This window comes from Anarrhichthys ocellatus, unplaced genomic scaffold (genome assembly GCF_004355925.1).
Source record: "Anarrhichthys ocellatus isolate YVR2014 unplaced genomic scaffold, GSC_Weel_1.0 scaffold24, whole genome shotgun sequence".
Taxonomy (NCBI): domain Eukaryota; kingdom Metazoa; phylum Chordata; class Actinopteri; order Perciformes; family Anarhichadidae; genus Anarrhichthys; species Anarrhichthys ocellatus.
The window spans coordinates 1,910,991-1,929,484 of record NW_022280054.1 but is presented as its reverse complement, the minus strand read 5'-3'; the positions used below and the strand labels follow the sequence as shown (position 1 = coordinate 1,929,484).

Below are 18,494 nucleotides of genomic sequence, written 5' to 3'. Positions count from 1 at the left end.
GACAAATCAATCAAACATTCAGTTTTCTTTTAGGCTTTGACAAAAAGACCTGCAATTTAGCAATCCATATTGCTTTCTCCTATCTGTGTCTTCTTACTCAGCTTTTTTCTTTGCTCAAAGCTCTCGTGTGTTGGCAGGGTAGAGTGTTCTATTGAGTGGTCCGTCGTGTATTGAATTGGGCCCCAAATTGATGTGGTGTGAAATGGTTGTAGTTGAATAGAGTATATTTCTGAGCTCCAATGTCAGATCCTCATCACATGGTCAACAATGGCAATAATGAGCTACTTTTACCAAAGACAGAGGGAGAGGGGGATGAAGGAATAGCAGAGGGTCTGAACATTATTAGATGTTCCTTTTCACTATAGCTGCTCACCAGGGGTTCTTCTGAGAGAACATTACATTACAAAAGGCAGCCCAAATAAAGAGGAGTGACAGCCCAAGTGCCTGGTGTAGACATACTCAAGCCTCACTTGTGTAAATTATTTTAAAACAGTGCTTGTGGATTTTGTATTTAGGATTATGTAATATTGTAGAGAAAAAAACAATGCAGAGGCATGAGCTGAAGTCTGCCTCGCTCATTTGCGTATACATTTGTCTTTTTAATTTAATAACTGGACATTTACCCAGGAGACAACACAGTAAATATGATTCTGTCCCTTTTTCACACGGTTGCTCATAATTCCCTCAATCCTCTTCAGGTGTGGACGAATCAGCACGCAATCAAAGCTGTTAAAGGTTATGTGGGTCCCTTTTCTCTCTCCCTCCCTCTGTCATTCTCACTCAGTGCTGAGTGAGGCAACACCATCTGACTCATTCCCCTGTGGGCTCTTATATGTAAGCTGCAGGAAAGCATTTCTGACCACAAAATGTAAGATCTGTAACTAGAAAGAAGAAAAAAAAGCGACGAAGAAAAGAGAAGAAAATAAGCTCATTAATTGAACTAAGGTGACACCACACTGGGATATTCTCAGTATCTTCAATATCAAACATCTGCACAGGTAAGAAACTCAATGACTATCTGATGATTTATTGCATGCATTGACATTTGCATATGCATCCACACAAGTGAGGACTCAGACACAATTAGCATCAAATGTTTGCTTTATACATTTTTTTCTTACCTAATCAAGAGGTGTCATTTATGTGGTTTATTTGGCATAATTGTCTTATTGATAGTTTATCTGCAATCAGTATCAGGTTACTGATTCACTATCACCTTATACAAGCAGCATGCATGGGTTGGATAAAAAATGTAATACCTCATTGAAAACGACCTCAGTGGTGAAAAAAGGTGACAGCTAATTGGCAGTATTTGTAGACATTGAAGGAGGTCCGGCAATTTTCAAAAGGAGCATAAGCAGAGCAGCAAAAAGACAGAAGCAGTTTTGGCCAAACTGCAGCTGCATCTTTGTTATGTGTATGTTTTGTAGGTTATGGGGTAGTTAAGTACTTCATAGGTGTCACATGCACATGTATTGAAATATGTGTCACTACTCTATTTTGTAATAATTTAAGACAAAACCAAGTAGAAGTCACATAATTATTAAAACATTTTACAACATATAGGATTTTTCTGTGAATAATTCATATTGATATGGGAGTACAATGCAAAATATAGACAAATAACACTGACAAATGAAAAACAGCAGTTACAGAATTAAACTAAGTCACATGGATAGGACAAGAACAGTGCAGAATCTCCCAGCAATTCAACGTATTTGGGGCAGCACACCCACAAAGATTTATACACAATCTCCTAATATTTAAATCATGCTGCAAGCTCATTCCTCTTGTGTTTTAAGTGTACAATAATATTTTGCTTTTGTATATGTATGCATGTCAAAAATGTATTAAAAGAAAGGTGTCCCTGGCAAAAATTACAAGTACAAGTTGTCTAGATTTTAAAGCATTCTTTTTCATGTCTTAGAACATTTCCTACAAGGGATGTCATTTCAATAATACATTTTTGTGTAACTTTGTGTCAAGCATCTGTATGCATGAAAAGGGAGGGGTGCACTGCCAGAATTGCAGCGCTGAAAGCTCAACAGCGTGGAGTTTATAAGCTAAAATCATACCCTGTGACAAGAACACCTACATCAGGAAAAGGATAAAACTGGCATGGAATTTAGTTTTAGGCAATTGGGGAAGTATTCATTTCCTATATTTATGGTGATGAATGAATAAATAGGTCTACCCCTATGCTGCAGCATCAACAATCACAACAAAGTTCTTGAAGATTATACATTCTGCTGACTGGCATTCAGCCTCACACAACTAACCATTAAAGCTCAAGGGTTTATTTTTCTACTGACTGCACTTGTCCAGATGTGTTCATATGTGTTCGTACGTCTTAAATTGTGATAAGTTGTTCCTTGGCAGAGTTAATGCTATTAGAGCTTTGACCTCTCTTAATGAAAGGCTCAGCAGACATAATAACATTTCGCCAGCAGTTAAAGATTAGCTGCAGTGGGACATCTTCAGTCTACTCACTTTAAAACACGTAAAAACACCCAGTATCTGCTTCCATACAACAGCAATTCATACATCTCAGTTGTGGAGAGAATACTGTAGAGTGACAAGATGTGAAATCCAAACTTAAAGAGAGCTCACACCATTTTTCTTCCCCGTTCGCCAAATATCTGCACTTAAAACCATCACACATTATGTGTGGTAATAATTCTGCATCAAACAAGCAGGACTCCTGCATTCCAAATTCAAATTACGAGGACCATCATCAAGTCGTCTCATCAGAATTGCATACCATGAGCTTTGACCTCATTTGTGTTTGGTATTTGTCCAGCCTCTGGCCCCAGCTCACTTTGAATGCCTCAGCAGCCTCAGAGTGATGGAAATGCAAAGTGTAGATAAAGTGCTGCAGATAAAAAAGTCAGAGTGAGTCAGAGAGAGCAAAAACAGAGCAGATGTAAAGAAAGATAGGAAAAGAGAGCATACAAAATGGGGTGTGAGAGAGCTGTCAAGAGTCTTACCTCCTGTTTTGCATTTTGAGGGCTTTTCAATTCTCATCATGCTTCACAAATTAGCTGCAAGGTCTGGATGGTTTCCACAAAGGCCATGGCAACAGTGTTACTAGGCAATGGTTGGCTTCTTCCAAGCTGTCGGATAACGTAGACGGCATAGATGGGATTAGAAACCATATTGCTGCCGGTGATCATGGACAGGTGCATAGCAAATTAGAGTTCTGCTACCACTGAGAGACGCTACCTCTGAAGTGGAGAGGGCTGCAGCTCAAGTGATGGTAACTAAAAGGTTTTGAATTTAACATGTATTTTTCTAACATGCCCTGAAACTGATATTGAGTGACTGGAGTGGATCCATCTTCAAAAAATGATATCAACTATCTGAATAATGGATTCACCCAGTGATAGGAAACCTTAACTGTCCTGTCACCACCTTCCACAATGCCAGACTTTAAGATTTTTTTATTGAGATCTCATTCATAGTTTCAATTTTGACAGACTTAGCATTGTGAAGCTGCTTCTCAGTGTGCTAAAACACACTCCACTTGGAATCATAACCCTGCTTTCAGAAAAGGTTAGATCACTGGAGTGTTACACATGACTCCGTTCCACTGATAACAAGAGACACACAAATCCTGCTTTCCTTAAAGCTATCTTAGAGACTGTTTAAATGAAGTATAAACAGGTAAAGTTGTTACCTGATATGTACTGTCTAATGTGTTGGTCTCATATCTCCCTGACGTTCAATTGAGTTGAGACCTGGGAAGGCCATGGCATATGAATCACATATTCTTCGTACTCATTAAACCATTCAGTGACCCATCTTGCCTTACAAGCATCTGCATTTGTTATTTTTCTCCACTCATTATGTTTTGTGGCTCTAGGGATGGCAATGTCCTCCTTGTTCATTCCACCCACCACTTTGGTCCAGACTGAAATATCACAACAACTATCGGATAGCTTGGAATGACATTTGATACAGATATCCAGAGGAGAGGTCATCATGATTTCGTCATTTTCTTCAAGCGCCAGCAGCAGGTGGCCTAAAATAATAGGATGTCCAATGCGATTTGAAATATTAAAATAAATCTGAATAAAATGTATGCTGAATGTTGGATTTCAGTACACTAATGGAGCTTATGCTCAATAAAATTTGGGAACATTAAAAAACAGTCATACAGTGTAAAGCTGAATTGCAACCAGTTATCTTATGTTTAATTAACTTCCAAATCCCAGAGGCTTTAGTCAGAGATAAAACTACCTTCAAAACAAATGAACAAACAAAACAAAACAATTTTAGTGGAATTGGTGGCTTTCTTGAATAAGCAGCAATATTAATGTGTCAAAAACATTTGGTCCACTGTTTCTGAATGTTCCTGAGGCGTAAGGGACTGAGGGGCAGGGTAATTAGAGGTACCTACATTCCAGCCAGAGGGCTCCACCCACTCCCAGAGGAGAGCACTGGGATCAGGTGCGGGCCTCCTCATCAGGGAGGTGAACAAATGACAAGCAGGGAAGCTGATCTTGTGGCACATGCAGAGAGAGGAGCTGAGTCTCTTCTCCCCAAGATCTCCAGGGTGGGATATAGTTGAAACCGGTTAGTCAGCGAGCGGCGCGGCTGACATTGTGGATTTTTCTAGTTTTGTAATAGGGCTCTTGACTAAGCTAGGTTTTCTGTTTTGCTTATGTTACTGTGAGTTTATTTGAAGACTCTCGTAACTGTTGATCTGGCTCTGCCTTTGATTGCTGTGCTGCCATTATTTTCCTTGTCTTCGGTGCAATCATGTTACAGAGGAAAACAAACCATGCTGTGCCCCTCTAGATATTTCCTAATTCAAAACACAGAGGCAGAGGGACTCTGTGTTTTTGTTGTTGTTTATATTTCAAGCCCTGTCTGGCATGACTGGTGCCGTGGAAGACTTTGCACTCATTGTCCTCAGTAAATTATGTGGCTGGAACTGGGTATGTTGCTTTCAGTCAGTTAATGGGTAGATAAGTGATGCCCATTCTGGGTCAGGCCTCTCTTTTGAAGGAATGAAAGATCAAGTGGAGCATGTGGTATTCTGTTTTTTACATGTCAAAATACAATACACTGAATCATAACACACTTTCCTGATCATTTCCAGATATTTGAATGGGTTTTCTAACTGATTGCTTCACTTGGTGGTAACCCATTTCACAGAAAATAAGCAGCAGTTTAAGGGAAAATGTAACTTTTCAAACATCTGAAGCAAAATCTACCTCCGTACTGTCCAACAATACTCTCGTAACTCGAAAGGTTTACTGCAACACATCATTGCATTCAGAAGCTTACTTCTAAATAGGAAAGTCACTTTTTAATCAATACAACTTGCACTATCTTGAGAGACTTTTCAATCAATATTTACTTTCAACTGCATTTCCACACAGACCTTTTTAAGAGCAAAAACAAATACAGCAAATCCTTGAAGGGACAGCAAATCTGATCTGACAAAGGTCAGGATCTATTTTTTCAAAAGCCAGAGAAGTTGACATTCATAAAAAGATTCAAAGACATCAGGAAAAAAATGTATGAAGTGCAGGCAGAAATTTACTCAGAGCATGGAGCAGTTGTTTTCAGTATTAACTGCCAATGTTAAAGGCCACAGAATGGAGGACAACAGCTACACAAAGCCTCCGAGCCAACTGCATGAGAATGTGGTTTGAAGGCGTTGGATAGAAAAGACAATATATGACAACAGATCCAATAAGCCCCTTGTTTAAGCTGGGCTCCATTCCACTGGCTTCACCAACACACTGGGTTTTCTCATACATACTCATACTCATATAGGATACCTTCATTTCTCAAGGCGTTAATTACACCTGTGCTTTTCATGCTTTGAAGTTGATAGGCATAGAGTGGAAATATTCTTATATCTTACGTAGGTAAGTACTTACATTGCTGACACAATGTAAGTTGGTAGCATATCAGATTTTAGTAACATATACCAACAAAGTAGTTTTTTGTATTATTCAATACCATGTTTCGTGCATCATGCAGAGTTATAATATTAGTTTTAAATACTTATCTGCCTGAATTATCCTGAATTACAGATCAAGATCATTTGTATCGTATAAAGTTCTGAGAAAAATACTTCATTTATATATTCTTGACAATTCAGGGCAGACCAAATCACTTAAATCTTAAGAGTTTACATCAATGTCCCCTCTCTATTATATTGTTATGGCTGTGAACTCCTACCTTATGTCTTCAGAAATTGGATTTAACAGCTTTTTGAAGGAAATGGCACCGAGATGCATGATGGTCCATAGTATGATACATCACAAGGCACTGGGGCACAACAAATATGTCCATCATCTCTGAGGACTCTCCAGGCAAGTCCGTAAAACTTCAAAACATTTCTCATGAGAAGGTGTAAGCAATGGTCTGGAACATAAGGAGAAATGTATAACTTATCACTGTAAACCCTTACAAATTGAAGTTTTCACTGACATTACTGAAACACAGCGACACCTTGATTGGTTGATTACTTCCTATAGTGCTTACTGATTTATTGTTGATCATGCTCTCCCTTATTTTCAGGTTGCCTCCAAAGACATGGATACCTTGATGGATGGGGATTTGAGTGTGACCGGTAACGCCAGCCATCAAACTGGAGGAGAAGGACTAGAAGGCAGCAAAAGCCACGGACTCAACCACAGTGACCCCCTGGACATGTTTATAGGCATAGAGCTTCTTCTACGTTTCAAACCTCTCTTCCTGCCTCTGTACTCCCTCGTAGTGGTCGTGGCTGGTGTTGGAAACTCCTTCCTATTGGCTTGCATCTTGTCTGACAAGAAACTCCATAATGCCACCAACTTTTTCATTAGTAACTTGGCAGCTGGAGACCTGTTGATGTGTTTGAGTTGTGTTCCACTGACTGTGTCTTATGCCTTTGACAGCCATGGCTGGGCTTTTGGGAGACTCCTCTGCCACCTGGTCCCCTTGCTGCAATGTGCCACAGTGTTCGCATCTGTGCTTTCACTCACTGCCATTGCTGTGGATCGCTATGTTGTTGTAGGTAAGGGATATACAATTATTTCTATACTCTAGATCTGAAAAGGTCTTTCTTTGGAACAATAAAGCATTTCATACAAAAAAAAACATGGTAGACAGCAATGCATGTTGATTACTCAACCTCAGATGGGCTGAAATTAACACGACATTTTTACCAGGATCATTTTTCTACAAAAAACGTATGCCATAGGAATAATTTGAAGATGCTATAACACTTAAAACAAATGAACATTTTGGCTTAAATGTGTGAAATAATATCTTCCTTTGGTTCTTATATCTATGCTATCTCTTTTTTCTTTCTGTCCCAGCTCACCCAGTACGGAGGAGGATCTCTGGTTGGGGTTGTGGTGCAGTGACTCTGGGTGTCTGGGTTTTATCTCTGGCCCTGGCTGCACCTCAGTCTCTTTACACACACTATATGGACCTGCGACCCAATGGCATCGACCTAGTAGTGTGTGAGGAATTCTGGCCACATAGTGGCAATCTGCGGCTGCTCTACTCCTGCTTCACCCTCATTGCCTCCTATATGATCCCGCTGCTGTCGGTCAGCGTATCCTACTGTGCAATCACTGTCAGCCTAAAACGCTATTCAGTACCTGGGGAGGCATCCAACAGCCAGCAGCGCTGGAGCCGAAGGAGGAAGAAGACCTTTACTCTCCTGGTGGCGTCAGTGCTGGCTTTCGCCCTGTGTTGGCTGCCCCTGCAGGTGAGTCTTAGATCCTCAGGAAGATTTTCATTTGGGAGTTAAGCTTGGCAGGGAGTTTAAGTTTTCATTCTGGTACCTGCTAGCAAATCATAAACTCAACAGCAGATAAAGAGAGTGAAGCTTTTTTACATCATTAACCACAGAACCTCATCATCAGTTACATAATGTCCACAAAACCAGCATTACATCCACAATGAGCCATGCAAAAGCCAAACAGATTAGGATTTCATCATCATGGAAGGATTTTAAATTGCAGTCGGACCTGGGGCTCCCTTTCACAAAGTGCTTTGCGAATACAAAGTGCTTTGCTGACCTGCAAATCACAAATGGTGGCAGCTTCACATTTCACAGGGTCCTACAGGGAATAGTTATCAAAATGAGAAAGAGGAAATGATCTAGTTCCAGTATAAATTGCAGCTTGCATATTGCAAATTTGTTGAAATTGGCGCATGTCTATAAGGTTTTAAAGCCTAACAAGGAGTCATTTAGTATTAGCATTCAACCTAAGTGTAATTGCATACTTAGTCAGACATTTTCAAAAGTGACTTGAAGTTCATTGTATTTTAAAAATTAGTAATTTAAATATTCTCTACTGATTTGATGCAAATAACTAGGCAGTAACACAAGTTTTCCCATGCCACTGTGTAGGTGCTGAACCTGTTGCTGGACCTGGACCCGGACTTTCACATCATAGGGAAGCGCTACATAAACGTCTTACAAGTCTGCTGTCATTTAGTGGCTATGAGCTCTGCATGTTACAACCCCTTCATCTACGCCTCACTGCACAGCAAGGTGCGCATGCACCTGAAAGGCTACCTCTGTCCTTGCCGCAATCGTCAGAGGGGGATGGTGGAGAGGGCGACGTCCAGGAGCTGATTTCAGAACGTGGTAGCTATGATACAACTGCTTGAGCAGCTCCTGACAACAGAGCCCTGTCCTTAACCACAAGCTATCACCTGCACCTGCAACATTGATGTTAATGTCTGACGTGTCCAGGAGAAAATAAGGCAACTGCTTCAATTTCATTTAAACCAGATTTCTCCATGCTTTACCAGAATTGTGTGACTTGAAGGCATTTGGGCTGCTGTTGTATAGTGTAACCAGAGACAGTGCTTAATAAGGCCACTTATTACAAAGAGTCAAAGAAGCAGATCCAGACCAGACTGTAGATTAGTACGCTGATGAAGAAGATTAAGCCATCCACTGGGATCCCTGTGTTTTTCTTGGATGGCAGAGCTGCTGGCATAGACACTAAGCAGATCCTGCAACTTTAAAAAGGACAGCAGGGGCATAAACATGGGGTTCTGGAGGCAAGGGCAGGCGTGGCTATACTGTTTGCAGGGCCTAGTTATACTTACAACAGTAAACGCTTGACTTCAGGGAGCTGAACTCAATGAACTTTTCTCACCAAACATGAATTACAGACCAAGAAGAGGATTATGTGATTGTTTTATTTTGTCCCTAGTACTGAATGTCTATGCTTCAATATCAGTTATGTATCTCTTATATTGAATCATTATATTAGATTTTTCATTTTAAAATACGCATTACTTGGTATTTTTGGTGTCATTATCTAGTAATTGTTCTTTGTGGTTTGGCTCCAATGTATAACTTTCTGTGTCACCTGTGCACATGTATAGATAGGTTTGTGTTTGTGCATGCATATGTAGTGTGCACAGTTTGTGCACTTCAATACAGCGCTGGGAGATTAAATCTGCAGGTTGTATTTCACCATCAGACCTCTGTTTCAAAAATGTTATCAATACCAAATTCATAAATGTGTTACCTGATGAACAAACTCCCAGTGCATTGGCTCTGTCTGGAAAAAATGATCAGCTTAATATTTAGAGCATTAACAATAAAGTCACCCATCAAGTATGATTAATGCTTTCTTTCTTTGTCAATGTCTATCAAGTCAATATTTTAACATGCCTCATGTAAAAAAGACCCACCAAAGAACTGGCTAATATGATGTGAGTTCTATCGCTTACATTATTTCTGCTGCTTATGATAAATAAATTATGCATTTTTCTACTGGTACCTGGAAGGGTTGTAACAATGCATTACACAGAATACAAGTATAATAGTGCAGAGCAGATTGTCCATCAACAAACCCAACCAGCCCACTCAAAAATGCCAAAATACCAATTGGCAGCCACTGAGGTACTCAGTGTAGCTGACCAGCTCCCCAGCTAATGTTGCTGATGCCAACTGTCATCTTTTAACAATCCGATTTCTTTGCTGTGTGTTGACTTTGTAGGCATATTTTTTTATTGATTCTTCACTAGTTGTGGCATAAGAGGACCAAAACTAACAGTGCATTAGTCCATTGCTAAATACTTTCCAAAGCCCTTAATTTGTCTTTATCCCATCAGTTCCTGCTAAAGATGTAAATCTTCAAAAGTCACAAAAATATATATGTAAAAAAAAAAAATGAATGTCCTAGAACATGTGGCACTGTAGTTTCTCGCAAACATTACTCAACCAGGAGATCTTGTAAAAATCGGGTTTGTTGTTGGACTATTTTCAGCCAGGGATAACACATACTGAACTCTTGTGAGTATTTCTGTCAGCAGGCTGATTTATGTGCAGTGCCCATGTTCTCTATAATGAGGGAACATGCACTTGTGGTTCATTGATGATGTTTCTATTTATAGTTTTTGGACAACAATGCAGGTGTATGGCACAGAGGAATACGTTATATCAGGCTTTGATTTCAGTACTGGTAGATAGAATCAATTCATTGGCTTAGACCTTTTAATAGATTTGTTGAAAATAAGAAAAATGGAAAATATCACCAGCCTTACCCTTCAATTATTTAACACTGAGCAACAATCAGCTTGTATGCGACTCTGCCTACTTAAATAATGTTTTGAGAGATAGTCATGCCACCATTACATTTTTACCAACACAATAAGGGAACATTTTAATGAAATGTTATTCACTCGCATATTTCATATACATTTCAAACATATTGTTTTCCTATAATATCCGGTCACCATGGACTGGAAAAAAAACATTGCCAATGTGACAGGCAAACAGTTACATTTCCACAGAAGCATACTGTATTTAGATAAAACATTTTAGTAGTAGAGGAGTGTAATTTTCAAGAGATAGCTGTATATTGTATATCCAATCTCCGTATACAGATAAAAGGCTTTGACAAAAGAGAACATGGTACAAACCTCATGTACCTCTGGGATCACACTGGATATTTGTCAAGTGCCTATTTGACGATGTTTTTTATAAACAATGATGCACTATAATGAGCAAAATATAAAACAAAGCAATAACTGCTTCAATGTTCTCCATTCACCTGCTCCCTCCTTCCAACTTAAGACCCTCACACACACACACAAGAATCTCCGGATCGCTTCCTTCGCCCACTTGACCTGTGCAGCGCACAGCTGTGCATGATTTATTTTTAGCTTTATGATCAACCTTAATGGCGTTAAGTGCTTCTATGTGCTTATCATTATAATGCCAACTACAGATTGATCATCACACATTTTCTTTGAAAGTCAACTAGCCAAGCACCTGTTCAAACCATTTGGTTTTACAGTCAACATTTTTCACTGATGGTTAGACAATAAAGGCAGATGCTCATGATAATACATTTATTTTTTGCATGCTTTAACTACAGTCACAATCACAACATCCTGGTATAGATTGGAAGGAAAACACAAGTGCACTTCAGCTCCAGCGGTGTTGCCACAAAGCAGAAAGGGCTGCCACTTAAGAACTCTTAGGAGAACAGAACCTGGGAATACAATCTGATTACAGAGCTCTGAGATGCGTGTTATTCAACCTCCAATTCGTTACTGGGCAGGATATGATTGAAGGAAAACAACAAAGCAGAAATGTGGTTCTTTAAAAGGATGTCTGATTGTCTGCACGAAGGGTTGATTATGGGACGTAAATATCCCTGCTACTTACTCATTAACTTTGAAAATGAGGCCATAAGTTTACATGCAAATACACACACACACACACACACACACATATGAATATAAATGCACAGGTGCACTTATCCACCCACATAGCTTATGTTTCATATTAAGTTGGTATTAGACTTTCCTCTGTCATATTTAGTTAAAGCACAGTCTGTCTGTGTCCTTTGCCTTCTCCAGCACAGTTTCACCTCCTCCTGGACTCCGTTACTGACCAACACATACAGCACAGGGTCCACCACGCAGTTCAGACTGGATAGTGCCAGAGTACATGAAAATGAAAAGTGCATGTTTTGTTCAAACTGGCAGTAACTTCCTTGAGGTTCTACAGTATTACTCTTGTAGAAGACTAGTGAGCGAATGAGCAGGAGAATGTGATATGGAGCAAAGCAAATTGAGAAGATCCCAATCACCCCAAAGGACAGCAGGCGGACCTTTCGCTTTGCCTGGGCGCTCAAGCCGGGACTCTGGCCCACAGTGGCTAGCACCCTCCAGTAGCTGACTGCCAGCACCAGCAGGGGTAGCAGGAAGCCGAGGCCCACTCTGACCAGGTTGAACAAGGCCACGGGCGACTCCATGGGGTAAGTCTCATAGCAGCGGTCATTGTTGTTTACCTCATCATGGGCATCAGTGAGATTGTCATTGACCAGTACCATGATGTGCAGCGCTATCACAACAACATAAACAGTGGCACACTGTGCCCAGGCATAGCGTGATGATCTGTGGGTCTTGGAGCGGAGCGGGTAGGTGACCACCAGGCAGCGGTCCACGGAGATGCAGCAGAGCAGGTAGATGCTGATGTACATGTTGGAGTAGTAGAAGAAGCCAGCTACACTGCAGGACATAACACCTAGTTTCCAGTGGTGGTCCTGCCGGTAATAATTGATCCAAAGGGGCATAGTGAAGAGGAAAAGCATGTCGGAGAGGGACAGGTTGAGCAGGAAGATTCCCAGAACATTTTGCTGCCGCACTTGTCTGCAAATGGGGCCCAGGGTCAGCACATTGAAGATCAAACCAAAAATAAAAGCCAGGATGTAAACAGACATCAGCAAGTCACTGATGGCACTCTCCTCAATCCTAACACACACAGTTGAGTTTGTGGTTCTCAGTATTGGTGTGACTGTGACGCTCATCGTTGCTGTAATTTTCTTTCACTTTCCTGGTCAGAAAATCACCTGTAAAAAAAAAATTTTTTACATTAAGAGTTTCTCAGTTTGACACAGGCAACACAAGCTAACTCCTATGGTACCATAGAATTCATAGCGTGGACATTTTCTATCCCCCAGCCTATTTCGTGGTTCAACGAGCACAAGAGATGAAATCATTTGGTTGTCCTGTGATGTTTCTGAATTTGAGGTAGTTTAGCTTTACAGTATATGGTGCTTGGGAACCCCCAGGGAAGATACAGGTTTAGTCATGCACCGATAACGACAACAGTTGGAGCCCACAGTGCAAATAGAAACTTAGATTGTCAAAATCCCCTCCTTATTGCTTCAACTGCTCAGTATGGAGAAAACATGTCATGCATTTCTTTTCCAAATGTCCTGTTTTTACTTTCTGTTTTACAGAAACTGAGAACATTGAGGAGCTAATCTTTTGTAACAGATAAATTAGATGTTGAAACCTCTGCTCCAAGCTGTTTACATCCTTTTATGTTAATGCTGCTTTTTGTTAGACTGTCTATAAATTGTTTCACTTATTGCCCTGCATGCCTGGTCTAAATCTACGTGAAAGGCAGGGGCACCACAGACTGAACCCGCTAAGTGAGCATTTGCATTTTACTGCAATCAGTGCTTAATACAACTTCAGCTCTGTGTGGGGAAAAACCCACAGTCAGACCCAACCAGTTATTGCTAATTTAAATATATCCTTACAGAGACTGACTTATGTTCCAGTTTTATGTTTGATGTAACAGTCATCAGCAGAACTGGGTAGCTCAACCATTTTCCCGGTACGAGAGGCATTTCAATGTTTACTCTGGCATGAATAAGTAATGTGATCTTCATTCGTCAATTATTTCCTTCCTTGATTAACATTGTGGGTGTACGATCAGTCCCTGTACATTACAGTCAATTAGCAGACGCTTTTATCCAAAGCAAGTTACAATTCAGATTCTATCACCTTTGTACACCGTACGCACAGCTACGGAAGCAATTTTTGGGGTTAAGTGTCTTGCTCAAGGACACATTGACATGCAAATAGCGGAGCCGGAGATCGAACCACCGATCCTCTGATTGAAGGACGGCCCTGCTCTCCAATAGCCACAGTCGTACATTGCAGAGCTGTGGGTGTGATTCACGGCAGGCACATCCTAGATATCAGTCTGTGTCGCTTCCTTTTTAAAATGTGGCTGGTGCTGATATGGGACAGAAAGGCCCAAAACCAAAAATGAGTAATAACAAAGTCACCAGTCTCTCCTTTGAGTAGAGCCCTTGAATCATATCCTACAGAAACATGTGGTTGCTATTTTCTATGTAAAGAGCACTCAATTGCTTTCATGAAGGTTTTATATGTAGATTATATTCCGTCAATTTCCTGCCTCTCTCTGAGATTTCAGCATTAGGAAATGAACCCTGTGTTCTGTGTCTTTGTGCCTTTTTGTCTGAATCACAGTGGCATTCTCTGATATTTGTTTCTTCTCTACCTTCTTTTCTATCGCTTAGGCTTGGCCCTGGTGTGTTCAGGAAGCATCTAATGCCATTAACGTCTGGACAGAGATAGGCCGTCCCATCCAAACTCAATAATGGAGAAGCCATTTAGAGTCAGACCATGTGTAGTGAGCGATAACGTGTGGTTGCACGTGTGTGTGAGGCTTTCTATGTGAGTGTGCATGCGTGTGGAAATGGGTTCTGACTGGGAAAGTTTTGCTCATAAATCTGATAAAAATGTCAGACTGTTGGTTAGTCATCAGTCTGGGTGCACAAATATTCCCCTCTTACCAAACAATGGGTCGTGAAGTGTGTGCTATTCAAATTCTTTCCTCTGCTTTTTACGATCAATATGTTTTTTTTTCTTTTTCCTTTTTCCAACACGATTTCATCTTTTGATGTGGTTTTGACATGGTTTTTATATTGTGTCGGTTTTATTTTATGATACTCCTAATGTAAGCCTACTTTACACAGCTGGTCCATTCTTTCATCCATCAGAGCCAACTATGTGTTTGTTAGTATTATAATCTGAACTAAGCTTGGTTGTTATTACACAGCCTTGTTACCAGGGAGGCGTTAAAAGAACAAACCTTCAGCCTCTTCTCTCAAGAGGGGGAATATGCTGCATACCAAATCTCCTTTTCCAAGCAAAATAGAACAATATGATTTACTGTTTATGTTTTATAGCTTTCCTCCCAAATACCACAGCTGTGTTTCAAAGGTATCACAGTCAACCTGTGCAGTATATTTCTGTTATTTTCCACAATTTCTTCTTGTCAAGCAGTTCTCTACTTCACTCTCTACCCTGGTGAGATGACCGCCGTTGGGAGAGCCACAGAAAACATTTCTAGCCTAATTATTTCTGCCACGCTGACTCACATAGCCTCGAGCATACCATCCTTCCCCTGAAAACAGTCCACCGGGACGAGAATAAAACTAGCAAAGAAAGTGAGTTTTCAAACTAATTTAATACCTTCAACACCCTACTTGCAAAACATTAAAAGTATCTCACATTTTTAACATTTTTGCTGTTACTGATATTAGTAACAGTCTAATACAATTTCCAGACATTTCACATCTGTAATCAACTGCAAGAACTGTAATCAATGACCTCACCTGTTAATTTTGGTAAGACGTCTTGATTGCAAAAGAGAAGCTGTCCAGTGGGTGAAAAATTTTCCACACATTCCAGAGCTGCTTCTAGTTTGGCGGAGTTCAGTCCAGGAGGGTTAGAGGACGATCTTCAGAGAAGACTCTTCAGAGCTGCTGACATGCGGCCAAGCCACTGTAGTCCCACATGGTACTCTGGAAAGGTTACTAAAATAGATTATTACCGGCGTATACAATAGCTACAGCTGCTTGTTTTGTTGCTCCGGTTGAGATGACTTGCCTTTGACAGCCAAAGTAGAAATGTCAGCAAGGCTGCGGAAGGGTTGAGACGAGGTACAAAAAGGGGAAGACACATGTATGAGGTGGGCGGTTTGGTTCTGTACAAGTGCACAGAGGAAGCACGTTTCAGGGGTGGGGAGAAGCACCAGGCTGTGATGGACCAGACATACCCCTGAGAGACAAAGTGAAAAGAGTCTTCTATCACTGCGTGTTAGCAATGTATTTAAAGGAAGTTGAAACTCTGCAGGCAGACAGCCAGATACCATGTTGCATACCTAAACCTTACTGATGTGACCTTTAACTTTCACATTGATGGGAGTTGTTTCATAGTGTAACCAGTGTAAATATGAATCATAATTAGGATATTTTCACTTTACTTTGGAACAGTGATAATACCCTTTGGAGCAGAGTTAGACTGATCACCTTTATTATTACTTAGTGTAAGAAAAATGAAGTACTTTAACCGTTTTACTGCTCAACACATAAAAGCTTGAAGTCAGGAAGTGAGCCGAGTCTGATTTACGTCTCGTGAGCTGTATCCAGGGCTCTTTTTATGTTTGTGAAAAGAATATGTGAAGGAAGCCTGCAGCCTCTCCGTTAATGTGCTGAGTAAATATTTACACCAGCTGTGAATGTAGAGTATTTTCCTGTAAGCAAGAATGGATACCTAAGGTTCGCTACAGAAACATATCAGCAAGGGAAAGGTTAGAAAGAGAAGATATTCTAAAAGGGGCTTTCCAACACCCCTTATACATCTCTGGGTTTTACTTCTGCGTTCATAGAGGCCAAGTCAGAGTTTCAGTGTCTGTCTCTGGAATGAAAACGAATAAGAGGATGTCAGTAAATGTGTTTGTGTGTGTACCTTTACAAGTTCAGCTGACAGTTGAATAATAGAAAGTAGGGCTGTGGTCACAGCATATCTATCATTTTGAAAGCATTTATTAAGTCGTCAGTTGCCAGACACATATGAAATGTAGCAAATCAACTCCCACTTTCTGGAAACGGCATGATTCAAAACGTGGATTTTCCCAGGAACACACTAACAAGTGTGTACACAATCCTGTAGCAACTTGTGTGAACTATATGAAACTAAATCTAAGTTTCACTTTGTCCTATGATCTTTCATTATTTTTCCAAAGGCAATTTAATAACATTAACTTTAAAGGATAGGGCCACACTACGAAGTCTATGTCAAAACATCACTGACAGGCCATACAGTGAAAGACTTATCAGTTGCTGTAATCGTAGCCTATACTGCCAGTGAAGAGGTCCCTTCTTAACGTCTCTAATGGAACAAAATTACAACAAAATATATAGTCGTCTTGGCAGTTACAGCCTTTTTAAAATGAAATCCCCAATACTTTGCTTCACTAGACAATGTTTCCCTACTGAGCTGTGGCAGAGGATTATAAAAGAAGGAAAGTTTGGACTGAAAAGACTATCATTTTCAAAGATAACTTGTTTTGTGTGACTCAGACAGCTGAAGGATTTAAGCTTCAGCTTGCATTTAGGGGAATAATTTGGCACAGAATGAGGACTCTGGATGTTTTCCTCCATCTCTTACACTGAAATTGCATTAGGAAGGGATCCCATAACAAGCATGAGCGAAAACAAATATTACAGCAACCAATAACTCTCAGAATGTACATATGAGTATGTGAGTATTGTGTTCAGACTTTTAAAAAAGTGAACTTATATTCTTTAAATTTTAAAGTTTTTTTACCTTCATTGTTGCAAAATTACTTTTACATTGTGTAGCTTTGACGCTCCAACTTGAAGGACGGTCTGCTGCACTGCACATGACTCTCTAAACTATTTAGTTCAGGAAGCAGGAGCTTGTTAGGATGATATACTGTGCAGTGCAGACATTACATTGTTTGCAATAAACTCTGTGCTGCATATCTGTAATCTAAAGTGCTCCTGCTATATGCATATCGTGCTTGTTATGATGTGCATAATAATACATTATAATTACAACCTTTTGATTAACCATTCTGAGCTACAACAGTATGTCACAATAACACATTGCATTGCAAATGAAGTCATTTTGTATGCTTGTTTATTTAATACTAAACTTGCACAAATGTCTGACGACATTGTTTTTGAAGGTAACAGCATTTTATAGCAAGACTGTAGTCATATCCCAGCAGGTCAGTAACCTCATTATGCTGCGTCTTCCTCTTTAAAGGAAAGCTTTGACATGAGGTGGAACTTTTGTGATAGGTCTATGTTTAAGAGTTGTGCAGTGTGCAGACGTTTTTAACATGGTGGACCTTATGGGAGGTACCTTTTTTATCTTCTCTTTTTTTCATTATAACATTATAAGTCTTTATTGCACAAAACATTAATTAGGAGTAATAGTAGTAGTATTAATCATCCTATAAGTTGATTTTAAAGTACCTGCTTGGTCTATTTCTGTATTTTTGTAAATGTGTAGGATAAAGAATATTTGTATAAAAACAATAAAAGTGTCTTTTTATCCTAAACTTCTTAATCTAAAGTTTTAGAGCTTAGTTCTTGTAAAGAGAGACTGGTGTGCTGCGGGATGAGTTCTGGTGTGCCTTTTGGTTTTGCATCTGTCTGACAACCGGAAATGTTCTGCAATTTTGCAAATTGTTTTAGACTGTTGATTTATTCTCTTTCAAAATGCATTATGCCTGACTGCAAGGGCAAGCTCAGCAGCTGGCCCATAGCCGTTTAATGTACTTGATGGCCAAACTGCAGGTCAATGGTTCTGCTTTCATAATGGCTGATGAGAAAAGTGCAATCGTGATCATGTTACGCAAT

General features: G+C 40.0%; 2 protein-coding genes across 2 annotated transcripts; one reads left to right on the top strand and one right to left on the bottom strand.

Annotated features, from left to right (window-relative positions):
- Positions 1–779: 779 nt before the first annotated feature.
- LOC116391080 (prolactin-releasing peptide receptor) lies at positions 780–9,660 on the top strand. Its single transcript, XM_031861332.1, has 4 exons — positions 780–998; positions 6,541–7,018; positions 7,323–7,720; positions 8,369–9,660. The coding sequence occupies exons 2-4, from the start codon at positions 6,556–6,558 to the stop codon at positions 8,594–8,596; spliced, it is 1,089 nt and encodes a 362-aa protein (XP_031717192.1). The 5' UTR covers positions 780–998; positions 6,541–6,555; the 3' UTR covers positions 8,597–9,660.
- Positions 9,661–11,323: 1,663 nt separating this feature from the next.
- On the bottom strand, positions 11,324–15,757 carry gpr184 (G protein-coupled receptor 184). Its single transcript, XM_031861333.1, has 2 exons — positions 15,435–15,757; positions 11,324–12,845 (listed from the first exon to the last, which is right to left on the bottom strand). Exon 2 carries the CDS (start codon positions 12,801–12,803, stop codon positions 11,772–11,774), a length of 1,032 nt encoding a protein of 343 aa, XP_031717193.1. The 5' UTR covers positions 12,804–12,845; positions 15,435–15,757; the 3' UTR covers positions 11,324–11,771.
- Between the last annotated feature and the right edge of the window lie 2,737 nt (positions 15,758–18,494).

What these genes read in the sequence shown, in the direction of transcription:
- LOC116391080 (XM_031861332.1), top strand. Translation starts at nt 6,556, where the DNA reads ATGGATACCTTGATGGATGGGGATTTGAGTGTGACCGGTAACGCCAGC. An exon ending in GGATCGCTATGTTGTTGTAG is followed by an intron (nt 7,019 to 7,322) that starts GTAAGGGATATA and finishes TTTCTGTCCCAG; the next exon opens with CTCACCCAGTACGGAGGAGG. An exon ending in TGTGTTGGCTGCCCCTGCAG is followed by an intron (nt 7,721 to 8,368) that starts GTGAGTCTTAGA and finishes GCCACTGTGTAG; the next exon opens with GTGCTGAACCTGTTGCTGGA.
- gpr184 (XM_031861333.1), bottom strand. Translation starts at nt 12,803, where the DNA reads ATGAGCGTCACAGTCACACCAATACTGAGAACCACAAACTCAACTGTG.